At 40.7% G+C, this 27,980-nt stretch overlaps 1 protein-coding gene across 2 annotated transcripts in view; it reads left to right on the top strand.

The window, feature by feature from the left end:
* The window catches only part of LOC132818312 (uncharacterized), a 58,638-nt gene extending 31,133 nt beyond the window's left edge, over positions 1-27,505 (top strand). For both annotated transcript variants that reach the window (XM_060829193.1, XM_060829192.1), the window contains exons 5-7: positions 7,864-7,990; positions 20,479-20,610; positions 23,774-27,505. In XM_060829193.1, coding sequence (XP_060685176.1) covers positions 7,864-7,990; positions 20,479-20,610; positions 23,774-23,911 — 397 coding nt within the window. In that variant the 3' untranslated portion in view covers positions 23,912-27,505. The remainder of the gene's footprint in view (positions 1-7,863; positions 7,991-20,478; positions 20,611-23,773) is intronic.
* The last annotated feature ends 475 nt before the right edge of the window (positions 27,506-27,980 follow it).

Raw genomic sequence — 27,980 nt, 5'->3', positions numbered from 1 at the left:
TGTAACTCAAGGAAGAGGCTACCAGCTTCTCAAGGTAGAGAACTGAAAGAAACAGTAAAGTTAAATCTACAGATAGTGAACTCTCTCTGGTGTTTGAGTACTGTAAAGTGATTGTGTTGGCATAGATGGGATTGTATTTTTATTCTGTTTCAGAAACTTTTAAATATTATTATTATATGTAAGAGCTTGGCTTATTCTATTTTGTCTTTTATGTAAATGCTTCTGTTTCTATTGATAAGAATAAATCTGTATGTGTACTTACATTTCCATAAGACATAGGAGTGGAAGTAAGGCTATTCGGCCCATCGAGTCCACTCCGCCATTCAATCATGGCTGATGGGCATTTCAACTCCACTTACCAGCATTCTCCCCGTAGCCCTTAATTCCTTGAGACATCAAAAATCTATCAATCTCTGCCTTGAAGACATTTAGCGTCCCAGCCTCCACTGCACTCTGCGGCAATGAATTCCACAGGCCCACCACTCTCTGGCTGAAGAAATGTCTTCGCATTTCTGTTCTGAATTGACCCCCTCTAATTTTAAGGCTGTGTCCACGGGTCCTAGTCTCCTCGCCTAACAGAAAAAAATTTCCTAGCGTCCACCCTTTCCAAGCCATGTATTATCTTGTAAGTTTCTATTAAGTCTCCCCTTAATCTTCTAAACTCCAATGAATACAATCCCAGGATCCTCAGCCATTCCTCGTATGTTAGACCAACCATTCCAGGGATCATCCGTGTGAATCTCAGCTGGACATGTTCCAGTGCCAGTATGTCCTTCCTGAGGTGTGGGGACCAAAATTGGACACAGTACTCCAAATGGGGCGTAACCAGAGCTTTATAAAGTCTCAGTAGCACAACAGTGCTTTTATATTCCAACCCTCTTTAGATAAGTGACAACATTGCATTCACTTTCTTAATCACGGACTCAACCTACATGTTTATCTTCAGAGAATCCTCGACTAGCACTCCCAGATCCCTTTGTACTTTGGCTTTATGTATTTTCTCACCGTTTAGAAAGTAGTCTATGCCTTTATTCTTTTTGCCAAAGTGCAAGACCACGTATTTGCTCACGTTGAATTCCATCAGCCATTTCCTGGACCACTCTCCCAAACTGTCTAGATCCTTCTGCAGCCTCCCCACTTCCTCAGTACTACCTGCCTATCCACCTAACTTCGTATCATTGGCAAACTTCGCTAGAATGCCCCCAGTCCCTTCATCCAGATCATTAATATATAATGTGAACAGCTGTGGCCCCAACACTGAACCCTGTGGGACACCGCTTGTCACTGGCTGCCATTCCGAAAAAGAACCTTTTATCCCAACTCTCTGCCTTCTGTCAGACAGCCAATCCTCGATCCATCCAGTAGCTCACCTCGAACACCATGGACCCTCACCTTGCTCAGCAGCCTCCCGTGTGGTACCTTATCAAAGGCCTTTTGGAAGTCTAGATAGACCACATCCATTGGGTTTCCCTGGTCTAACATACTTGTCACCTCTTCAAAGAATTCCAACAGGTTTGTCAGGCATGACCTCCCCTTACTAAATCCATGTTGACTTGTTCTAATCAGACTCTGCTCTTCCAAGAATTTAGAAACCTCATCCTTAATGATGGATTCTAGAATTTTACCAACAACTGAGGTTAGGCTAATTGGCCTATAATTTTCCATCTTTTGTCTTGATCCTTTCTTGAACAAGGGGGTTACAACAGCGATCTTCCAATCATCCGGGACTTTCCCTGACTCCAGTGACTCTTGGAAGATCTCAACCAATGCCTCCGCTATTTCCTCAGCCATGTCTCTCAGAACTCTAGGATGTATCCCATCGGGGCCAGGGGATTTATCAATTTTAAGACCTTTTTAGCTTTTCTAGCACTTTCTCTTTTGTAATGGCAACCATACTCAACTCAGCCCCCTGACTTCCTTTAATTGTTGGGATATTACTCATGTCTTCCACCCTGTGAAGACTGACATAAAGTACTTGTTAAGTTCTCCTGCTATTTCCTTATCTCCCATCACTAGGCTTCCAGCATCAGTTTGAAGTGGCCCAATGTCTACTTTTGCCTGTCGTTTGTTTCTTATGTATTGAAAGAAATGTTTACTATCATTTCTAATATTACTGGCTAGCCTACCATCATATTTGATCCTCTCCTTCCTTATTACTCTCTTTGTTATCCTCTGTTTGTTTTTGTAGCCTTCCCAATCTTCTGATTTTCCACTGCTCTTGGCCACTTTATAGGATCTCTCTTTTTCTTTAATACATTTCCTGACTTCCTTTGTCAGCCATGGCTGTCTAATCCCTCCCCGGATAATTTTTCTTTTCTTGGGGATGAACCTCTGTACAGTGTCCTCAATTATACCCACAAACTCCTGCCATTTTTGCTCTACTGTCTTCCCCGCTAGGCTCTGCTTCCAGTCTATTTTTGTCAGTTCTTCTCTCATGCCCTCATAATTACCTTTATTTAACTGTAACACAATTACATCCGATTTTGCCTTCTCTCTTTCAAACTACAGACTGAACTCTACCATATTATGATCGCTGCTTCCTAAGGGTTCCCTTACTTTAAGATCTTTTATAAAGTCTGGTTTATTACAAAGCACTAGGTCCAGAATAGCCTGCTCCCTTGTGGGCTCCATGACAAGCTGTTCCAAAAAGCCATCCTGTAAGCATTTCAGTGAAAGACCACCTCATTAGATTTTTTTTTGTTTTATTTATTAAGTCAGATTTCAGTCTAGATCTGAGTTGTCCAGTAATTACATCAGTTGGAGTCATAACACAATCAGGGGGATCTTTCCAGATTCTAGAGTTATAATGTATCCACTACCACTGCAGCAATATCTTTTAAGATACATCCTGACTGCATGCCATCAAGGCCTATAATCCTTTCTATCCCATTAGCTTTCCTACTAATTTTGTTTTGTGGTTGTGATTTGCTTTCAGTTCCCCTCCCTCCTGATAAAACCATAAAGTTACAACATAAAAATATACCAATCAGCCCACCCTGGCCACTGTAGCTGAATAAACTAGCTGTCCATTTTAATCCTATTTACCAGCATCTGGTCTGATAACTTGCAGGTTACTTCAGGTGCGGATCCAAGTTCCTTTCAAATGAGTTGAGGATTTTTGTCTCGACCACCAAATTAGGCAGAGAATTCCAGTCACCTGACTACCCTGTGAGGTAAAGGCCTTTTTCTTATGTTCCCTATAATCCTTCTATCAATCAGCTTAAATTTGTGTCCCCAATAATTGACCTGTCCAGTAGTGCGAACTGGTCTTCATCCACTCTGTCCAAATGCCTCATTGTTTTATACCTCCAACAAAGTCACCCCTCAGCCTCTTCTGCTTTAGAGAAAACAGACCTAACCTATTCAATCTTTCCTCATTGCTGTAATTTTCAAGTACTGGCAACATTTTTGTGAATTTCCTCTAGACTCTCTCAACAGCATTTATATCCTTTCTGTAACGTGGTGACCAAAACTGTACATAACTCCAAGAGTGTCCTAACCAGTGTCACGCATATTTCCAATATTTCATCCCTGCTCTCATATTCAAGATCCCACCCAACAAAGGAAAGCATCCCATTTGCCTTCTTTACCATCTTACCTACTTTATACTGTTGCCGTCAGAAGCCCTCAGATATGCACTCCACGATTTCTCATTTCCTCTCCCCTTCTCAGTACACTCCAGTTTATTGTGTATTCCTTTGTTTGTCTTCTCTCCCCAAAAGCATCTAGATTGAATTCCATTTGCCACCCTTCTGGCCATTCAAGTAAACCATCTGTCATCCTACAATCAACTACCACCCTCTTCACTATTAACAACCTGTTCTATTTTAGCATCATATGCAGATTTCTCATCATGACTCCCACATTTCAATCAAAATCATTTAATATAATCCACAAATGGCAAGGAAGTAAAAGAGAGTCCATTGGAATACCACTCATAATCACGTTCCGTTCGTAAAATCATTCCTGGAACAAAATGATGGGCGGCACGGTGGCACAGTGGTTAGCACTGCTGCCTCACAGCGCCTGTAGACCCGGGTTCAATTCCCGACTCAGGCGACTGACTGTGTGGAGTTTGCACGTTCTCCCCGTGTCTGCGTGGGTTTCCTCCGGGTGCTCCGGTTTCCTCCCACAGTCACAAAGATGTGCGGGTCAGGTGAATTGGCCATGCTAAATTGCCCGTAGTGTTAGGTAAAGGGGTAAATGTAGGGGTATGGGTGGGTTGCGCTTCGGCGGGTCGGTGTGGACTTGTTGGGCCGAAGGGCCTGTTTCCACACTGTAAGTCTAATCTAAAAAAATTACCCTTTTGCCTCCAGTAACTGATTTTGGAACCAACTCATCACATTCCTCTGTATCCCCTGGGTTTTAATTTTCTGATCAGACTGCCATGTAGGACCATGTCATATTCCTTCCTAAAATCCACAGAGACAACATCTAATGCGTGACCCTCATCAATCCTCCTTGTTATTCCTCAAACTTCAATAAAGTTAGAGCGAGACAACCTTCCCTTAACAAAACCACGCTGACTTTATTTGGTGAGGCTTCGATTAATCAAGCAACAGTTAATCCTGTCTCTCGATTTTGTTTTTAGTAACTTGTCCTGTAATGATTCCATGCTGACTGCCCTACAGTTATTTGGCGTCTCCATCACACTGCTTCTGAGTAATGGTACACCATTTGCAAACCTCCAATCCTCTGGAGCCTCACCTGTGGGGGCAACGGCCCAGCGGTATTAACCTAGATTATTAATCCAAAAGTTGAGCTAATTTTCTAGGGACCTGGATTCAAATCCTGCCATGGCAGATCATGAAATTTGAATTCAATTTTTAAAAAATGTTTGGAATTAAGAATCTTCTGATGACTGCAACGATTGTTGATTGTCAGAGCAACATATCTGGCTCACCAATGTCCTTCAGGGAAGGAAATCTGCCATCCTTACCTTGTCTGGCCTACATTCTGACTCCAGACTCACAGCAATGTGGTTGACTCTCAACTGGCTTCTGAAATGACCAAGCAAGCCACTCAATTGTATCAGTCAATATGAAGTCTCAACAAAGAAACAAAACCAGACTGACCACCTAGCATTGATGTAAGCTTCGCAAAGACAAAGGCAGAACCAGCCCTGTCAACCCTGCAGAGCCCTCCTTACTAACATCCGGAGGTTGGTGTCAAAATTGGGAGAACTGTTTCAAACGTAAACTCTGGGGACATTTCACTGAGCATCTCAGCCGGGCCCGCAGGGGCCTACCTGACCTCCCAGTCATGACCCATTTTAATTCCCCTTCCCACTCCCTCTCTGACATGACCATCCTCGACCAGCGAATCAGACTGCAAATTGGAGGAACAGCACTTCACTTTCTGCCTGGGCAGCCTGCAACCCAGAGGACTCAACATTAGGCTCTCTAATTTTAAATAACCTCACTTCCTCAACACTGACTCCCTTTTCAGCCCCTTCCCCTCCCTTCCATTCCTCCGATCGACCCTTCCTTCCAGCTATCGACCGGATTCATTCCTCCCGGCGACCGACCAAGTCGTACCCTCTACCTGTGCTCACCTATCCCAACCTCACCACCCCACCTCTCCCTACCCAAAACTCTTCCCCATCCCCCCTTCATATGCAACTCCACTTACATCCATCCCCAGTCCTGAAGAAGAGTTACATGTAAAACATTGACATCTCCACCTCCTGATGTTGCTTGGCTTGCTGTGTTCTTCCAGCCTCCTACCAGTCTACCTTGGATTCCAGCATCTGCAGTTTTTTTGTGGCTATCTCACAGATAGTCAAGCAACATCCTGACATTGTCATCGTCATGGAATCATAACCTATAGATAACATCCCAGACAACATCACCACCAGCCCTAGGTATGTCCTGTCCCACTGGCAGGATAGAAGGTTCCTGATGAAGGGCTTATGCCCGAAACGTCGAATCTCCTGTTCCTTGGATGCTACCTGATCTGCGCTTTTTCCAGCAACACATTTTCAGCTCTGATCTCCAGCATCTGCAGACCTCACTTTCTCCCCACTGGCAGGATAGACCCAATAGAGGGAGCAGTACAGTGGTTTACAGTCAGGAGGGGGTTACCTTGGGAGTTCAGATTAAACATGCGCAAGGAAACCTTCTGCTGATCACCACATAACATCCTCCCTTGGCTAATGAATCAGTGCTCCTCCATGCTTAACAATACTTTGAGGAAATGCTGAGGGTAGCAAGTGCACACAATATACTCTGGGTAGAAGATTTCAATGTCCTCCACCAAAAGTGGTTTATTAGTAGCACTACTATAGCCCTGGTCCTGTTTCTGTTCCTGCCCATGGATCAAATCCGAGGGAATAGCCTGATGCTTCCTGAAACAAACTTCCCTGTCCGAGATTATAACTTATTGTGGAGCTGAAAAAAAATTTTAAAATGATGTTCCTGTCCAAAAGTGCGTCAAGAAAAGGTAGTTCTCTGACTCTTAAACTCGTGTACGTTGACTTCCATGTCCCTGAACAATTTGGTTAAATGTAGCTTTACCGTAGCTAAAGCAAACTGGAAGTTTCCCTCTCCTCATTTACTTGATTCCTAGTTTTAAGGCAGGACTTCCCAAACTGTGGGCCCCTAATGGGGTTAGCAGCCAAACTTTGGGATTGTGAGTTCTGATGTAGCAATGACTCCTATGGAGCTCTGACAAAGCTCTAACAGCTGCCAACTCCTTTTAAATCATCACATTTTTTAAAAAAAACAAGTACATGCATTTTGCTTAACCCAGTGCATGAAACAGCTTTCCCTCCTGCCATTCTCACAGGTTCCACCTCCTCACCTGCATAATATACCTTTTTTTTTCTTTTAAAATCTTTCGTTAATATGATTATGGATGATGCTGATTATTTCCTATCCCTAAGCTGTGATAGTAGACCTTCTACATGAATTGCTGCATTTCTTGATAGCATCAAAAATGATGTTAGAGGTAGGGAATTTTAGCGTTTTTGAGCCAGTGTTGATGACTTCAGTTAATCGTGAATTCGATTCCTGTAAAACGTCTTAAAACATGAAGTTCCCCGTCTAGCTCCTAATCTTTTCTCTCATTGTGTTTGTGCCTGTTTTCTATGGCCTGTGTCTGTCTGAGCCCTTTTGCAGTCTATGCAGCTCCTACTCTTGTTGAATGAAAATCTCACACATATTTCTGACTCTGGCTATCACAAATTGTAGGTTTTTACAGAAACACGTTAATAATTATCACATCAATCTGTGTAATTTTCATTCAATCCTATTCAAAAGGAGTCTTCAGTTAAACCCATAAAGGATGATGGAGTGTATAACCCATTCATCCATTAAGGATTGCACAGCTTCCAACTCTCCAATCCATTGGGAGCCAGGCGACATCAAGATGTATTCTTGATGTTGCAAAACAAGGTTAGGAGCTGCAAAGAAACAGAAGGGGACAACACAGACACAGACAGAGACATACAAAACAGGCATTGACACTACAAGAGAAAAGATTCTTGAACTGGAAACAAACAGGGTGAAATTCAAGGAGCTAAGGATAATTTTGTGCACCAAGAGTTTTAAAAAGAATTTAATTCAATATTAGCTGAAGTCAGTGTTGTCAGATAAGTGTTTGAACTCCAATCTTAAAACTATTTGTGTGTGTATATATTTTTTATATGTGTGTGGAATTCCATACAGTGTTTCCATGTAGGGTCCCATTCTATCGATATTTGTTCAAACTTAGTTCGGGAGGACTGTTTGAACAAGCTATTTCCAAATCCCAAGTTTGCCAACCCAACACTTAACCCAATTCACTCACTTTTTATAGGCTGAATATTAAACTACAAATATACACTTAATTTGTGTATTTCTTAGTATTTTTGTTCTGTTTCAGTCTTGAATTTCCAAAGATGTGGGAAGATGTTCAAGATTTAAATAGTTTGTCCTTAAGGTTTTGTTGGAATGTATCTCACAGTCGAGAGAAGCTCCTGTCTACACTTGGAATTGACCAAAATCAAAAGGTAAGAACATTCGACGTATTCCATCAATATATTGTATCAATACTCAACTTTACATTTATTTCAGCTTGCTCCTATTTTAAATATCTTCACTGAATGATCATTGCTAAGAGACATGCTGTCAAAGCTCTTCAGCTTACACTCAACAAATATAAGAATACACATTTCAAAGGGAACAGCAATTTACACAGCATAGGAAAAGAATGCTGATTGGTTGGCATTGGTCAAGGTATTGTATTGTATTCACCACAACATGTTTAATTTTTTTAAAAATGCATAATGCCTCAGTGTGTTCTTTTTCTTCCTGCAGAGGCCAGGTCCCAGTGTAAGAATCTATGTAGCTTCTAGCGAGTATAAGTAAGCTAAATTGTGAGCTCAGTTGATAACCAGCAGTTTAATTCTTAGCACATTGCAAATTGTTCAAGTGTTGCCCAAATGTGAAATCATACCTAATATTGGATATTATGTTCAGAGTCTTGCAAGCGTAGGATTGTTGAATACAGTAGGTACTCTGCCTATTCGATCACAGGGCTGTCCTGTTTGATATGATCTGCCACTTGTTGATATGTATGGCCTATGTAGTTGACATTGCATTGGTGTTTATGTAAACAATTTGGATGAGAATGTATGAGTGTATTAATAAGTTTGTGGATGACACCAAAATTGGTGGTATAGTGGACAGTGAAGAAGATTATTGAAGAGTACAAGGATATCTTGATCAGCTGGGCCAATGGATTGAGGAGTGGAAGATGGAATTTAATTTAGATAAGTGCGAGGTGTTGCATTTTGGTAAGATACATTTAATGGTTGGGCTCTGAGGAATGTTGTGAAACAGACACCAAGGGATTCAGGTATATAGTTCCTTGGAAGTGGTGCCACAGCTGTACAGGGTGGTGAAGAAAACATTTGGCACACTTGCCTTCATTGGTCAGGATGTGGAGATGCCGGTGTTGGACTGGGGTGGACAAAGATGAAAATCACAAGATTTTTAAAAACAAAAAGATAAAAATGGAAGCTTGTACTTCCAAATAAACCTGTTGGACTATAACCTGATATTGTGTGATTTTTAACTTCATTGGTCAGACCATTGAGTATAGGAGTTGGGACTTCATGTTGTAGCTGTACAGGACATTGGTGAGGCTGATTTTAGAATACTGCACACCATTCTGGTCGCTGTAGTATTGAAAGGTAGTCATTAAACTAGAATGGGTGCAGAAAAGATTTACAAGGATGTTGCCAGGACTGGAGGAGGGTTTTAAGTTATAATGAGAAAATGGATAGGCCGGGGCTTTTCTCTCTAGAATGCAGGAAGCTAAGGGATGACCTTATAGAGCATATAAAATCATGAGAGACATAGATAAAATGAATAGCAAAGGTCTTTTCCTCCAGAGTAGGTGAATCCAATACCAGAGGTCATAGGTTTAATGTGACGGGGCAAGATTTAAATGGGACCTGAGGGACAACTTCTTCACAAAGACAGTGGTGACTATATGGATTGAGCTGCCAGAGGAAGTGGACGAAAGTGGGTACTGCAGATGCTGAAGATTAGAGTCAAGATGAGAATAGTGCTGGAAAAGCGCAGCAGGTCAGGCAGCATTCAAGCAGCAGGAAAATCGACGTTTCAGGCAGAAGTCCTTCATCAGGAATCAGGCCTCATTCCTGATGAAGGGCTTTTGCCTGAAGCATTGATATTCCTGTTCCTCGGATGCTGCCTGACTTCTTGTGTTTTTCCAGCGAGAGGAAGTGGTATAGGCAATTACAATTATAACATACAAAAAACATTTGGACAGGTACAAGGATAGGAAAGGTTAAGAGGGTCATTGATTAGAGTAGCTTTTATTTGTCATTTCTACCATACAACTGATACAGTAAAAACGAGAGAGTGTTCCTCCAGGACCGAGGGTGTGACACGAATAGCACAAACTACACAATCGTCCACGGCATAAAGTGCATAACAGGTGTAAAAAACACAAGTTACAGTGTAATAGAAAAATTATAAAAAATATTTTTCTACCAGCAATTCGAAGTCATGCAAAGAATTTCAGATGGGAAAGAGACTGATTGATTACACTGTGGTAAAGAACCTGACAGCTTGGGGGAAGAAACTGTTGCATGGTCTGGCCATGAGAGACCGAATGCTCCGGTATCTCCTGCTAGATGGCAGGCGGGAGGAGAGTTTGAGTGAGGGGTGTGTAGGGTCTTCCACAATTCTCTTAGCCTTTCAGATGCAGCTTATGGTGTAAATGTGATAATGGCGGGGAGAGAGATCCCGATGATCTTCTCAGCTGTCCTCACTATCCGTTGTAGAGTCTTATTATCCGAAACCGTGCAATTCCCGAACCAGGCAGTGTGCAGAAGCTCAGGGTACTCTCGATGAACCCTCTGTAGAATGTGGTGAGGATGAGGTTGGGAGGTTTCTGTTTAGGAAACCTGGTTAACATGGACAAGTTGGACCGAAGGGTCTGTTTCCTTGATATATGACTCACTGATTACCAGCATGTCTTTTTAGCTTGGCAGCAGTATTCGTCTGGTGGAAAATGCCATTTGTGTTGCTACTGCATTGTAGCAAGGTGATATTATTAACTTGGCCTGTTGCCCCAAATTTTGGGATACCTTGCCCTTCTGAGCATTTTTAGGTTTAAAAGTAAGGATAATCAGTTGTTAGAAGTAAATGATCGTTCAAAAAGTAAGAACTCCTATGTCATGCATGGAACTGTTTTTTCTATAAACAGGTTTTTGATTTAATGTCTCATGCGTTCGTGACAGTGCAGGTTATATGTTCTGGAGTGGAGCTTGAACAACCAATCTTATGACTCTAAGGTAAACGTACTGCCATTGATTCAAAGTCCACATGAATGGAAAAAAATAACTTCACACTTTATTTAATTCATAAAGATGATGATTATTGTGCATTTGACACCTCATTTATGAAACTACAACATTGTACCGGTGCACCGGGGCGGCACGGTGGCACAGTGGTTAGCACTGCTGCCTCACAGCACCAGGGACCCGGGTTCAATTCCTGCCTCGGGCGACTGTCTGTGTGGAGTTTGCACGTTCTCCCCGTGTCTGCGTGGGTTTCCTCCGGGTGCTCCGGTTTCCTCCCACAGTCACAAAGATGTGTGGGTCAGGTGAATTGGCCATGCTAAATTGCCCGTAGTGTTAGGTAAGGGGTAAATGTAGGGGTTTGGGTGGGTTGCGCTTCGGCGGGTCGGTGTGGACTTGTTGGGCCGAAGGGCCTGTTTCCACACTGTAAGTAATCTAATCTAATCTAAACATTTACTAATAAATGAGGACAAACACACACTGGTACGGTCCAGTTCTGCCAGATCAAAAATAAATCCAGTTACGTAGAAGAGATTAAAAAGTTTACCAGGAGGTCAAAGCTAACATATAATGCCTGCGATAAGCTTTCTTATAGATCTAAATGCCACATCTAGGAAGGAGGTACAATCTAAAGTTGGTTTTCTCTGTATTGACACCTTAGGTAAATGCAGACTGTTTGAATAGGTTTTGAGATTTAACAGGGAATGTTAATTTATTTTAAGAAAGTGCCATCTTTAATGCCATTATTGTTTTTCTCCAGGAATATTCTGGAGATTAATCTTTAAATCCTGGAGACTGCAAGAAAATCCTGGGATCTAGCAACCATCAGTGAAACATTATAAGGCCTGTCTCCCAAACCAATGGTTGGTCAGTGTGGCAGATGCGTCAACTTTGTGTATTGTGGACAAGACTCAGCACAAACTATGCCATTAGATAGTTATGACATGACTACAAGTGACCAGTGTTGGAGTAAAATGGGAGTGGAGAGAGGAAAATGGAGAAATAGTGATATTGTAAGGCTCAGGAAGTTTGGAGGTTGGGAAGAATAATGCCAAGAAGCAATTCAAATACATGAGTTGTTCATTTTAATGGTTGTATCTGTGAGAGGAGAGAGAATATAGAGAAAGTAGCAAAGTAAGAATGCTGTCCGAAAACACACAAGCTCTCTGTGAATTCAATTTGGATAACATTGACTTAAAAGTCTGAATGAAAAGTAAATTTCATTAAATTTTATCCAACTGAATTACAGTTTTACAATTAACTAGTGCACCTTTCTTAATGTACAGGTGTTCACTGAGTTCTATTTAGAAACATCTCTGGTTTGTTCCTTTAAAAGTACACGTGGCATGGTGGCTCAGTGGCTAGCACTGCTGCCTCACAGCTCCAGGGACTGGGGTTCGGTTCCACCCTGGGGCGACAGTCTGTGTGGAGTTTGCACATTCCCTGTGTCTGCATGGGTTTCCTCTGGGTGCTCCAGTTTCCTCTTGCATTTCAAAGCTGTGCAGGTTAGGTGGAATGGCCATGCTGAATTGCCCATGGTGTCCAGCTGTCTACAGGCTAGGTGAGTTAGCTATCGGAAATGCAGGATGACAAGGTAGGGGGTGGGTCTGGGTAGGATGCTCTTCAGAGGATCAGTGTAGACTCAGGTGGAACGGCGTGCTTCTACATGGTAAGGATTCTATGATTCCATGCTTTGATTTATAATTACCATAATTTTAATAAACAATAAAGTCCTAATGTTTGCATTCCCCAAACCTGGTAAAACATGATTTTCACACTTGGTGAACTGTATGCGGTTTCTACTCAAGAAAGGAAGTTTTAGTTTAATAATTTTTCTTTGAAGCCGAAGATAAGCAAAGGTCAGACTTGCAATGGACAAAGAGGCGCACAGGACGTTTTGTGTGGATAAGCAAATTCATGAAGGGCAGGGCTTTATGGCATGATTCCAAAACAAAGTTCTTGAAGTGAAATACAGACTGGCTGTAATCCACTCATTACCACTAGGTGGTGCTCTTTGGCACTATAGCCAGAGATTGTCATCTGAGCTCAACCAAGACATAATTTTAAGCATTTCTATAATTATTTAATTTGCATTGTTGACTATTAAGAGTTACACAAAATCAGGCAGATCTACAAATACTGCAGGGATTTAAATATAAAGGATCGTATTGTTAAAACTATTTAATGCGATATGATGGACCACACCGTCTTAAGGTTGGATTTAATGAGAGGCCTAACTGCACAGTAATTGTGAAATAGTTCCTTTACTTTTTTTTTAAATAGGGTCAAAGGATGTCTGTTGCATAATACAAACAACTTTATTTTTAGATTATGTTTCACTTTTAATCAAAATTTTCATGAGACCACCAGAACACATTCCTGACATTAACAGATCATTGACTTTTACTTTGGTCAGTGGGACATTAAAAAGCCAGAGCTAAATGCTAAAAAGAGGGTAACAGATCAGGCAACTTCTCATAAAACTTTTCTGGGCATACTGAGAACAGAAGAGTAATTTCAAACTTTATGCCTCACTCTAAATACAAGTCCTGTCATGTAACCGATTTGTACAATACCCTGGTTCTCTTGGCTCTAGCCAACAAGCTGTAGATGTCCCAACCTCAAAGTCCTAGGACCTGATCAAAACTTTAATCGCCATGCTCATTTCTTTCCTGATAAAACTGATCTAATCTTGTGACAGATGCCTCTTCTGAAGCCATCAAGGTCATTGCACTAATATCTAATAAAGTAAGACCCCAACTAACGCTTGTCATACATACCAAGATCATGCCTTCATGTATACTGCAAGCTATTGGCCATGATTCAGACTTCCAGGTTGATACGCACAAATCATAATGGGCTAATAGATCATAGATTACAGGATGGGGAGATCACAGTTGTGTCTGTGTTGTCTGCTGCCTTGTCCTACAGTCCTGCAAACCTGTTAATTTTAGATGTTGGTCAAGTTCACTTCATACCTTGATTGAACCTGCCTCCTACACACACTCAGGTAGAGCATTTCAGATTCTGACCAGTTTCTCCATGAACACGGATTTCCTTTGTTGCTTCTTTTACCAATGTCTGAGAGGCCCTGGAGCAGCCCAAACTGAACACCACTATTCCTTTGTGAATGCTGCTTGATAGCACTGTGGATTATAGCTTCCATCACTTTGCTGAAGATCAAAAATAGATTGAGGAAATAATTGGCTTGGTGGATTTGACCTGCTTTTTGTGTACGGGATATAATGGAACCGCTTGGCTAGTAGTCTTCACTATGAATGCTGAAATGTTGGCAGGGCCAGTAGCCTCTGCATTACTCATCATGTTCAGCCATTTCTTCATGTCATGTGGGATGATTTGAGTTGGTTGAAAACTACCATGTGTTTTGCAAGACGCCTCCGGAGAAGGCTGAGATGAGTCATCTACTCTATGCCTCTGGCTGAATATAGATGCAAATGGTTCAGCTTTATCTTTTGTACTGATGAGTTGGGATTCCCCCATCATTGAGATAGCAGACATTTGTAGAGCTTCCACTACCTGCTGATTGTCCATCATCATTCATGACTGGACATGGGAGAACTGCAGAACTTTGACTTGAGCTGTTTGTTTTGGGTTTATTTAACCAAATAAAGGTATACTGCTTCTACTGTTTAGCATGTAAGTAATCCTACATTGTAGTTTCACCAGATTGATACCTCCAAGATGATGTGACACTGACATCACGACTGCATTTGACCAAGTGTGGCATCAAGGAGCCCTAGCAAAACTGGAGTCAATCAGAATTGGGGTGGGAGGAAACTGTCTGCTGGTTACAATCCTATGTAGCACAAAGAAAGATGGTTGTGGTTATTGGAGATCAATCATCTCTGCACCAGAACATTGCTGCAGGAATTTCTCAGAGTAGTGTCCTAGGCCAAACTTCAGCTGCTTCATCAATAACCAGCCATCCAAAATAAGGTCAGAATTAGGATGTCCATTGATGCTTTCACAATGTTCACCATTTGTAATTCCTGAGATACTTAAGCCATCCATACTCAAATGCAACATGACATAGGCTGAAAAGAGGCAAATAACATTTACTCCACCTAAGTGCTAGGCAATGACTATCTACAGTAAGGGAGAATCTAATCATTGCCTCCTGACATTCAAAAACATTACCATTGCTGAAATCCCCATTTTCGATGTCCCAGTGGTTACCATTGACCAGAAGCTGAATTGGACAAGCCGTATAGAGACTGTGGCTGCAAAATCAGGTCAGAGGCTAGGAATTTCACAATGGGCAACTCACTTTCTGTCTCCTCAATGCTTATCCACAAGCACAAGTCAGGAGTTTGTTGGAATACTCTTCTTTGAATTAGTGCAGTCCCACAACACTGAAGGCATTCAAAACAATCTGGAACTTGGCAGACCATCCACTACTTTCAACATTCACTTCTCCATCTCTGCACAGTGGCAGCAATGTGCATTGTCTACAAGATGCACTGCAGTAAATTACCAAGACTCCTTTGACAGTACATTCTGAACTCATGATCTCAACCAGCTAGAAAGACAAAAGCATGGAACGCCACCACCTGTAGGTTCCCCTTCATGCCACATACCAGTGTGATCTGGAGTTATATCATCGTTCTTTCACTGTCACTGGATCAAATTCCCAAAACGATACAGGCCACCTGCACCAGATGGATGACAGCAATTTACAAAGGCCATTCCCCATTATTTTCTCTTGGGAAATTAGAATGGGCATCAAATGTTGGCCTTGCCAGAAACATTCACATTTTTAAAAAAATACCCTCAACATCATTTCCATGGCAAAGCCTGATCCTTTGTATTAAAATCAACTGTCTCGCAATCCCAAATAACATGTTAGTGTAAAAGTAAAAGCAAATGGTCTAGTTTTTAACTCACTGTTTGTGGGACCTTTGGCATGGGGGAAGAATGTGGGATGAGTTCTCTTCTTTTCCACTTTAGGATGTCAACTTTGTTACAATATGCACAGAAACTTTAACACCATTTCAGGATCACATAAAAAGTTAAAACTCCAATGTATTTGAGGAAATCCTGCAATAGGGGCATTCCCTCTGATCTGAATGTTTTAATATATAAGATTTATTCATATTCTGATAGGTAGTGGGTAATTCATTGCAGACAGTAATATTGCATCAATATGTGGATGTCCAGATTTGTTCTGATAAGTTTTACCTTGGACTCTACAATCAAAGAATGAGCAGACCAGGTGGCCTTTTGATGGAGGACAATTGATATGAACTTGGAACTGAGACATTGAAGTGTCAAGATAGGATTTTCATTTATCTCTCCAATATAAAAACCCATTTTCTTGTGTGCCCACATCTTTCAGGTGCCCTTGTGCTCCTAGGTAGGAGAGATTTCAGGTTTGGAAGGTGCTGTCAAGGGATATTTAGTGAGTTGCTGCAGTATATCTTCCAGATGATGCACACTGCTGGGGAGGTAAATGGGGAGTATTCCATCACACTTCGAACTTGTGCTTTGTCCAGACCATTCTGCTCTCATGCAACAGTTGTCGTTCCTCTGCAACCTTGCTCAGTAGAAAATCGCCCTATGGAAAACCACCATAGAAAAGTGCACTGTAGAAGTTCGCGAAAGAAAATCACTATACATGTTCAGCAAAAAGTTCGCATTTTCCAAACAGCATCCACAATTTGTCAATCATGTAATAGACCATTCGTGTTGACAAAACGCGCATTACACAAGAACAGCCTGTAGATCTTCTTTCACTGTAGCTGGGTCCAAATCCTCAAACTTCCTCTTTGGGTGTGCCTACACTGCAGAAGGCAACTCACTTTCACCTTCTCATTGCCAATGAATGTTGGCAGTGATGCCCACATCGTGTGATTGAATTTAAATGTCAAATTATGAACAGGCTTTGAGGTGTCAGGTGACTTACTCACTGTAGAATTCCCAGCCTCTGACCTGTTCATATAGCCATAATATTTATATGGTGGGTCTCATTTCTTTTCTTGTCAGTGGTAATAAATACCAGGATATTGATGTTGGGAATATCAGAAATTATGCTGTTGTTGACTGTAAAGGGAAGAGCATTGGACTCTCTCTCTTGTTGGAAATGCTTATTGCCTGGCATTCATGTTATTTGCCACTTACCAACCTAAACTTCAATGTTATCTTGAGTCTTGCCAAATGCAAATACAGAATACTTATGTATCAGTGGAGTTGTGAATGGTACTGATCATTGCTGTTGTCAATGAGTAACTTATGACCTAGTGATGGTGGGAAAATTATTGATGCAGCTAAGATTTTTGGGACCTATAACATTGTTCTGAGAAACACGTGCAGTAGTCTTAAGCTTTAATAATTATCCTCCAACAGGCGCAACCATCATTCTTTGTGCTAGAGATGGTTCCTTGAGGCCACACTCAGGAAAATTGTGTCTTGATGTCAAGGATACACCCTCTCTCCTTTAGAGTTCATCTCTTCTGTCCACTTCTATCCTAAGTGAGGTGTGGTACCAAATGTCTATAGGCGAAACTGTAACTGAGAATAGGTGAGCAGCTTGTCGCTGAGTAAATGCCATTTGATAGCACTGCCTGGGAAACCTTCCATCACTTTGATTGAAAGTAAACTGATGGGAGATAATGACTCCTATTTGATTTGTCCTGCTTTTTGTGGACAGAATATGCCTGGGCAATACTTCACATTACATGATGGACGCCAATATTCTATCTGTACTGGAACAGCTCACTAAGTGCATAGTTAGTTCTAGAGCACAAGTCTTCACTATCACAACCAGGATGGTTTCAAAGCCCATAGTTGTGTTGCAGACTCGGGTCAAATGTATTCCTAGAGGTCTCAGCACCTGATTTGCCCCATGTGGCGCATGGCTTTCCTATGCCAATTGGAAGGTGAAAAGCTTCAGCTTCACCACCCAACTGGATAATGCTTGACTAATCGTCAAACAGGCAGATCTTTTTGGTCACATTTTCAATATTTTTTACCTGTTCCAACAAAACAACATGCACTCAGTAGTGTCCTGGAGACGAATCTCCAATTCCTGGAGACTCCATGACATTCCTGGTGAGTTTGAAAACCCATCCCCCACACTTGGCTGCTTTTATAAACTTACACTATTTCCTGATATCATGTGTATTCAATTGCCTGAAAATTGCCTTCTAGAAATGACCTTTGGAGGAGGCTGAAATAAATGTTCTCCACAGCACTTCTGACTAAGGTTGGTTGCATATGTTCCAGTCTTGTCTCTCACTCTTACATACTAGGTTCTGCCATCATTAAGGATCAGCAAGCTTCGGAGCCTCTTTCTCAGATTAGCTTGATTGTTTTCATTATTATGCACAAATTGGACAGGGACATTAGGCAATTGTTGCTAAATTTAAACTCCTGAAGTTGCTATGTACAATGCGATCTCCCACCTTAAGCTGTGCAAAAGCTGAACCTCACTGGCTCCCCATTCAGATATGTTGAATGGTATATTGTTCATGCAGTAACTTTGAAGATATTGTCTACGCTTACTGTAAAATAAAAGTTAGGGCTTGACAATTCGAGTTATTAGCAATGTGGTATGTTTTAATTACTTCCAAGCAACCCCTCTGTCCTAGAAAATAAAGGAATACAAGTATGACATTTCATTCCTTCAGTTTTTAATTAATATTTACTTTGCCTCTCAGTGTTTCTCAATCCAAACTACTTTTGTCACCATCCCCTTCTGTTTTGTTTTCTGTACCCAATTTGATACTTCACAATTCTAACTGACACACTCCGTGCTGCTAATGAACAATTCTTCAATCTCGTTGTATGTGTGCCCTGTTCACATATGTCTACAATGTGCTGCAACATTCAAATGTCCCACTGACAGCAATGTCCTGTGGAAAACATAATAAAAACACTAAGCGCTCAGGCCAATCTTTCTCTCCAAGCTGCAAAATCTAATGCAATAAAGTTTAATTTTTCTTTATTTGACCTTTTAGTTTCCTGTAACCAAATGGGTAGCACTATGAACCTTGAACTCAATAATGTCTAGCACTTAACGTGAATGGTCACAATTAAATATTGATATTGTTCATTCATTATTAATAGCTAATCATTTACCAAAGTCATTAGTATTAATAACTAGCATTAATAGACCTGTATTCAAAATATACAATGCATTATACATATTTGTTGTTAGTACTATACAAGTTGAGGCTTCACAGGATTAACCAGTTAACATCAAATTTGCCCATATTACTGCACAATATACTTTTCACTGAGAACGCACAACAATCTTGCTTTGAAATTTTGTTATTGAAAGGATGGCATTTAAAATGATTGGTTAATGTAAATATTTTAGTTTTGAATTGACAATTGATGAAAGATAACATAAACAAACAAGTCAAATTTTAAAGAAGGTCCAGGAACAAAGATTTATGGATTTACAACCATAAATCTTTGAAGATGCAGATGGGTTAGTTCGGCTGTTTTTGTTTCTAAAAGGTATATGGCTTCTTGTCTCTATACAGGATACTAAAGCAAAGTGATTTATAAACCACTGGCTCAGCCTCAGGTACAATATTGTGTCCAAATCGGGGCATCACACTTTAGGACTGATGACAAGACTTTGGATGGAGTGCTGGGGAGATTTCCTCAGAAAATATTGGAGATGAAGGATTTCAGTTATATGGCAAAACTGGAGAAGGCTGAGGAGAGATTTAGTAACAACACTATGGCTGTCTCTACATCGAGGGATTGTAGTGGTTCAAGGTCCCAGCAAATTATCACCATCTCCTGGGCAATTAGGAATGGCAATAAATGTGAGCTAGCCAGCAATGCCCAAATCCCATGAACAAATAAACTGAAATAATACTAAAGTAAAATGGAGGGGTTTCAATAGTGTAAATCCACTGGCAGCATGGTCAGTAACCAGAGGGCACAGATTTAATTGGCAGAATAACCGGGGGGTAATGCTTTTACATAACAAGTGATTATGATCTGAAATGCAGTGCTTAGAAGGGATAGTGGAAGCAGATGCTATAATAACTTGCAAAGGAAAATGGATAAATACATGAATGGAAAAAAATAGCAAAGCTATAGGAAAGGAGCAGCGGTTTGAGCATTAGCTCTTTCAAACTCCAGCCCTGACATAATGAACCAAATGGCTTCCTACCGTACTGTATGATTGCGTTTTCCTATTGCATTTTGTGTATTATCAGATTAATTAAACAAGCTGTTTAGCAGTAAATGGTTTGTTCAAGACCTGTTCATTCCCAGTTTAGTTTTAACTTGGAAATGCTGTCCTAGAAGAGTTAATTTTAATTTGTGAAAATGAATTTTCTTTGACCAGTAAAATGACGAAGTATTTTTTTGTGCAAAGTTTTCAAATTTATTTTGCATTCCACAATATTTGTCTCAATATTATACTTAGCTTTACAGCTAAGGAATTTGATGATTGTTTTTTTCCCAAAGTTGTACATTTGTTGCAAGGAGTCTTTATTTAATGATATAACTCAATAGGTAAATTACTACCCATAGAATCATAACCATGGATCTAATTTGTTATCCCACAAATTATAGATTGTGGGATAATCTATACAAAGTATAGATTATCAACATTTTGCATATTTTTGTTCAGATTGACTTACACTTTATGCTCCCCTCTCCCTTTGTATCTGTTTTCATAGGACACTGGACAAAGTGACCTCCAGTTTCTGGAGGATACAATGGCCTGCAGTTTAGACCTGGAGAAGACTGGTGCATTACCAGAAGTTACTACAGTTTCTGAAAACGGCACCAAAGCGCTAATCCAAACCAGGGTAAAAGAAAAATATGTACATAGTTACTAAATTTGAATTGCTGTTCCTTCTTATAAAATGGGTATTAATTTTAAAATGTCTGTACTCCGCATAATGTTTGTTTTATTTGTGAGGAGATTTGTTGTCTGCCATTATTGCAGAAAATGTTAGAAACATTTTATTTTACTTGTAGTTGTGAACTAAGATGTCAGAGTCTTACCATCTGGGTGGAGATGGAGAACTCGGTGGCTGTCTGGCTGCTTCTCTACATAACCTCATGAATTCAGCAATGAAGAGGGATTTGATTCATAAAGGCATCTGCTGGGGTCAACAGTCCTCTGTCATTACTAAACCCTCTCCTTCCTCAGCATCTAGGGTCTTTTTGCATGTTGCCTTTGTTATTGGAATATTCTGGTTAAATTGACCTATAATAGATCAAACCAAGCACATAAAGATGGCTGGCTTCACTCTTTTCCACTGTTCTCACATCATTTTTTTACATAGCAGTTGACAACCAATGCTGTTCTACTCAATCAAGGGAATTTTCCATAATCAGGTGGGATGTATGAATTATACAACATTGCTTCACCCATATTTAAAGGAAAATTAATCAACTACACATAACAAATGTTAAAGGCACAGAGTTTGAGGTGAAAATATGGACTGTTTTGGGCACCCCTGAGGAAAGATCCTTACCCAGTTCAGCTCATCCTCCTAACTGAAGTGTCTCAGTTCTGGTGTCGTCTTTGTAAATCTTTTTTACACTTTATTCAGTGTTTCTATGTCCTGTTGTACGTTGGAGACAAGAACCAGAACAGGATGCCGTGTAAGTGAGCAGCCTGGTTCATGTGATACTGGCCAGGAAGGGGAATGGAATCACTTGCTTCAGGATCCAAGAAATTGCAAGAGGTGCTGGAAATTGTGCAGTTATCAATGAGGGTTTCCATTTCTTACATTTTACATTCAGTGATGAAGCAACTGAAGATAGTTGCTCCTTGGATATTACCCTGAGGAACTCCTGTAGCAATATCCTGTCACCTCAACACTGCAAACATCTTCCTTTCTGCTAGGTGTGATTCCTAACAAGTACAGTATTCTCCTGATTCCCATTGACTCCAGTTTTCCAGGGTTCTTAATTCCATACATTTGTCAAAAGCTGCCTTAATGTCAAGGACAGTCACTCTCACTTCACCCCTCACTTGGGATCTATTGGGCCAGGTGATCAAAGCTTGGACAAGGAACTAGGTTTTAAAAACCATCTTAAATGAAGGAAGGAGGGAGGAAAGCAGGGAGGCAGAGTTGTTTAACAGGGAGGATTTCCAAACCTTATCACTTTGGTGATTGTAGGCATGTCAGCAGTGGCACAATGATTACAATGAAACATGTCCAAGAGGCTGGAATTAAATGAGTGCGGATATCTAATAGATGAGAGGCTAGAGACAATTAGAAGAGGGAGAGACAAAGTTAGGAGGTACAGTCAATCTGGAACTCACTTGTTATGTAAACTTACAGATAACTTCAGACATTCTAACTACAGAAAACATCTGTCAGGTAGTATCTTCATAGATTTTATTTGATTCTGTAATAATGTATGGATGATTGCATATTCAATTTAACGTGACTTGTTCAATAAATGTGCATCAAAAGCATGCTAACCTTTCCTGAAATTAAGATATTCAATTTTGATGGAAATAGTTTTGGCAAGAATGATCTAGATGTTGCTTAAATGTCAGTACTTCCACAGAGGTCATTTTTCATTTGATCACCAAAGGATGGATTTATCCCAGCCTTCAATGGTGTCTGTTCTGATAGCTTTTTACCTTCAGGACAGCTCTTTACTCTTGACTTCAGCCACCTTTTACTTTTAACCATTACAGAGAAGATTGTTTTGCTATCATTCCGCCAGCCTGCGTTTTCAACACTTTCATCAGGATGGCCCACAAACGTAGGTGCAGCCTCTTATCCTGTGGAGTCTGTTTCCTTTCATTTGAAATTAATTGTTCCCTCTTCATTTGTATTTATTGTACCTTCATAGGAAAACCATGAATGAGCATCAATGAATATTAAACAGTCTAGGCTGTTTAAAATCCTATATTTATTAAGAATATGCACTAAAGTGCTATACAATCAAGTGATTACATTCAAAAGTATATTGAAAATTCTGGCTCGAAACATCAAATTGTTCACATTTGTCAAAGGTGATTTATGTTGCTCTATATTGGGTAGGTTGGTAGTAGCTATTGTATCATACGTTCAGTCTCCAATCTAGAGAGTTACCAAGCTCACCACTATCGAACATAACTAAAGGAGCCTTGAACATGTCCTGTCAAGTAAGGAGGAATGGGGAAATTTCTCATCTCCATATTGGTGCATTCCACATCATAAGCAACATTGGACAATTTTTCCAACGATTTGGCAGTACATTTCATTACATGCATAGGTAGGCAAAGAACAGAATCTGAAGTTTCATACTTTTTGCATAGAGAAGAGTAAGGCTCTGCCCCCTTTTGTTTGGCTTTCTCATTTTCTGATTGAAACCTCTCCATTGTATTGAGTGTACAAATGTCACTGCTATGTTGAACATTCCAATCTAGATCCATTCCTAATAAATTTAAAATGGTCCAGAAATTGCAGTCATAGAGATGTACAGCATGGAAACAGACCATTCGATCCAACCTGTCTAGTCCTACAACATTAACCATGCCAACTTATTAAAAATTCATTTCCTGTGCATCAATGTAGTAATTTAACCAGCATGCTTTCCCCAAGTGTTCAATTCCTGATGTTGTGTTAATCAGATTAGGAATCTCCCTGGAGCAAGGGAAGAAATTCCTGAATGGAGAAATCAATAGCAATTACTTCACAACAAGGTGAAAGGAGGAATTCTTTCAATGTACAATTTTTTTGGAAAATGAACGACCATATCTAAAAAGTTAGATATAGCACTGGCTGTAAATGCCAACATTTCAGGGCTGTACATTGTAAAGCTGAAAATGTGTTGCTGGAAAAGCGCAGCAGGTCAGGCAGCATCCAAGGAACAGGAGAATCGACGTTTTGGGCATAAGCTTTTCCAGCAACACATTTTCAGCTCTGATCTCCAGCATCTGCAGTCCTCACTTTCTCCTTGTACATTGTAAAGCTCTTGCTGAATTGTATTCATGATCTTTAATTTGTTTGATTACAGATCCCTGTAAGCGCTTTTCCAAGAACTGGCAGAAGTTTGACTCATCGACTTGAGAGTGTAGTTATCCAGTGGTTACATTTAAATGGAAATAGAGTCCGAGAGGTGCCAAGGATCAAAAAAAGTTCATTATTTCTGTAATACAAAATTTAAAATGTTAACATTTTGTACTTTACCCACCACTTTTTCACTAACACCGATTTGTTTCAAACTGTCCATCCAAATTTTTAACTTTTATGTTATGGTCATTTCAGAATATTTAGCATTTCAAAATGTATTGCAATTTGGTTACAGCATGAGTATTAAAGCAAATATAATTTAACAGTTTGACTAAAGGTATATTTAATTATAGAGTCATAGAGATGTACAGTACGGTCCAACTCGTCCATGCCGACTAGATAACCTAATCTAGTCCCATTTACCAGCACTTGACCCATATCCCTCTGAACCCTTCATATTAATATACCCATCCAGATGCCTTTTAAATGCTGTAACCGTACTAGCCTCCACCACTTCCTCTGGCAGCTCACTTCATGCACACTCCATCCTCTGTGTGAAAAGGTTGCCCCTTGGGTCCCTTTTAATCTTTCCCCTGTCACACTGAACCTGTGCCCTCTACTTCTGAACTTCCCCACCCCAGGGAAAAGACCTTGTCTCTTTTTGTCCTATCCATGCCCATCATGGTTTTTATAAACCTCTTTAAGTTCGCTCCTATGATTTTATAAACATCTATAAGGTCATCCCTCAGCGTCCAACGCTCCAGGGAAAACTGCCCCAACTCATTCAGCCTCTCTCTTTAAGCTCAAACCCCCCAACCCTGGCAACATCCTTCTGCATCTTTTCTGAACCCTTTCAAGTTTCACAACATCCTTCCAATAGGAAGGAGACTGGAACTGCACACAATATTCCAAAAGTGGCCTAACCAATGTCCTGTACACCCAAATGTGACCTCCCAACCCCTGTACTCAAGGCTCTGACCAATAAAGAAAAGCATACCAAATATCTTCACTATCCTATTGACCTGCAACTCTACTTTCAAGGAACTATGAATCTGCACTCCAAGGTCTCTTTGTTCAACAACACTCCATAGTACCTTACCATTAAATGTATGAGTCCTGTTTTGATTTGCTTTTTCAAAATGCAGCACCTCGCATTTATCTATATTAAACTCCACCTGCCACTCCTAAGCCCATTGACCCATCTGATCAAGATCCCATTGTAATCTGAGGTAACCTCCTTCGCTGTCCACTACACCTCCAATTTTGGTGTCATCTGCAAACATACTAACTATACATCTTATGTTCACATCCAAATCATCTGTATAAATGACAAAAAGCAGTGGGCCCAGCACCAATACTTGTGGCACTCCACTGGTTACAGGACTCCAGTCTGAAAAACAACCCTCCACCAACACCTTCTGTCTTCTACCTTTGAGCCAGTTCTGTATCCAAATGGCCAGTTCTCCCTGTATTCCATGAGATCTGACCTTGGTAACCGGTCTCCCATGAGAAACTTTGTCACATGCCTTACTGAAATCCATATAGATCACGTCCATTGCTCTTCCCTCATCGATCCTCTTTGTTACTTCTTGAAAAAACTCTTGTCAAGTTTGTGAGACATGATTTCCCATGCACAAAGCTATGTTGACTATCCCTAATCCGTCCTCGCCTTTCCAAATGCATGTAAATTCTGTCCTTCAGGATTCCCTCTGATAACTTGCTCACCGGTCTCTAGTTCCCTGGCTTGTCCTTACCACCTTTTTTAAACAGTGTCACCACGTTAACCAACCTCCAGTCTTCTGGCACCTCACCTGTGACTATCGATGGTACAAATATCTCAACAAGAGGCCCAGCAATCACTTCCCTAGCTTCCCAGAGAGATCTAGGGTACACCTGATCAGGTCCTGGGGATTTACCCACTTTTATGTATTTCAAGACATCCAGCACTTCCTCCTCTGTACTATGGACATTTTGCAAGATGTCACCATCTATTTCCCCACTTTCTATATCTTCCATGTCCTTTTCCACAGTAAACATTGACACAAAGTACTCATTTAGTATCTCCCCCATCTCCGATGGCTCCACACATAGGCTGCCTTGCTGATCTTTGAGGGGCTGTATTCTCCCCCCAGTTACTCTTTTGTCCTTAATGTGTTTATAAAATCCCTTTTGATTCACCTTAACTCTATTTGCCAAAGTTATCTCATGTCCCCTTTTTGCCCTCCTGATTTCCCTCTTAAGTATACTCCTCCTGCCTTTACACTCTTCTAAGGATTCACTCAATCTCTCCTCCATTCCTGACATATGCTTCCTTCTTTTTCTTAACCAAAACCTCAGTTGCTCTAGCCATCCAGCTTTCCCTATACGTATCAGCCTTTCTTTCACCCCAGCAGGAATATGCTGTCTCTGGAGTCGTGTTATCTCATTTCTGAAGGCTTCCCTTTACCTTTACCTGCGAACATTTGCCTTCAATCAGCTTTTGAAAGCTCTTGCCTAATTGTTTAAAGATGTTTTCGTTCTTGGGATGTGGATGTCATTTGAATAGCTGCTCGTAATCATCCATCCCTGGTTAGAGATTTTTTTTTAAAAATCTGCAGACACTGAAACCCAAGGTAGACAAGCAGGAGGCTGGGAGAACATAGCAAGCCAGGCAGCATCAGGAGGTGGAGAAGTCAACATTTCTGGTGTGCCTGCTGTAGAGGACTGGGGGTAGGTAGTAGGGGAACTGCAGTTAAAGGTGGTCTGGGAGAGGGTGGTGAGGTGGGGCTAGGTGAAGACAGATGGAGGGTATGACCTGGTTGGTCAATGGGAAGGATGCATCCAGTTGGTGGGTGGAGGATCACCTCATCAACCTGCTCCGCTATCCCCTTTAACTGCAGCTCCCCTTACCCCTGCCACCCCCACCCCCTGAAGAAGGGTTACACACAAAACTTTGATTTGTCCACCTCCTAATGCTGCCTGGCTTGCTGTGTTCTTCCCGGTCCTGCTAATCATCCATCCTTAGCTGCTCTGAGAAGGTGGTAGACTCTTTCTATGAACCACAGGAGCAGTTTTATGCTACTAACCAATTGACAAGGCAGCGACTTGTCAACATTAATGTTTGGCTGGATTTACGTAAAAGTCAGTTTTCCTTCCCTAAAGGTGAACTTACTGAAAAATCAGTCAACGGAATGGTTGCTTTATTGATATTTATTTCCAAATATTTAAAAACTGTATTTGAATCCTCAGCTGCAGTGGCAGGATATGAACTCCTGTTTGCTGAGTTGATACTATACTTTCTGTACTGTAGTTTAATAATAGCCAATACACTACTGTAACCCCATGATGTTTTGGGGGTTCATTTAATTTGTGTCTAGTTCTTTACAATGTTAATGTGAATATTGTATGTGTTATATTGATACTTTGTCAATGCAGAATGATTTTAGAAAATTAGAAATCTAACTCAGGAGAATACCCAGCACAATGAAGCTGTGAGGTATGAGGTCCCTCTAAGGAGGGTGACTCTTCAAGGGTTTGCGCTTTGCAGTTTGTGATGTAACTGCACCCTTAATGGACCAAACTACAGTTGCATTCTTTTATCAGTGTCAACCTTAATTAGCTACATCAAAATATAGGAACTCCAAGCAGTGAGTACTTGCAGGTATTTCCTAGATTTTGTTTGTTACTGCTGTACTAATAAAAAAAAAGTTTGTAATCAAATTAATTGCCATGTAAAGTCACTTGGTGCAACAGAAATAAAATCCGAAGTAGTAATCTAGACTTCACTGTGTCATGAATTCGTTCCTGAATCATAGCTATTGTTGTATCACACAGTATAAATAGATATAATCATCTTGGGCACACATTGCAGGTAATACTACAGTTCACTCAAATATGAATGGACTGGAACCCCTTCCTATTGTTGAATTCCACAGTGTTATGATACAGCCTTTTCAGAACCACAAATGTGCAGTTCATGGCAACCTGCACCAAAATATGTCTCCAAATCTTAGTGCTCAGGCTGCAGCGCTGACCTGGTCCCTTTGCATATAAAATGCCTTGGTGTGACCTTGCAGAGGTTATTGTCCTGATGCATTTGTGGGTACATGACTGAGGGATGCTACACAGACCCCTACAAGATTCTGTTCCTCAATTTTGATTCATAGTTATAAATATGTTAGTTTTCTGAGATATATTTGTGAAAGTATGAATTAGTGCTGATCGATACTGAC

The sequence above is a fragment of the Hemiscyllium ocellatum genome, chromosome 8 (assembly GCF_020745735.1).
Source record: "Hemiscyllium ocellatum isolate sHemOce1 chromosome 8, sHemOce1.pat.X.cur, whole genome shotgun sequence".
In the NCBI taxonomy this organism is placed as follows: domain Eukaryota; kingdom Metazoa; phylum Chordata; class Chondrichthyes; order Orectolobiformes; family Hemiscylliidae; genus Hemiscyllium; species Hemiscyllium ocellatum.
The sequence above is the reverse complement of the archived record's forward strand: the minus strand, read 5'-3'. Positions and strand labels throughout refer to the sequence as shown.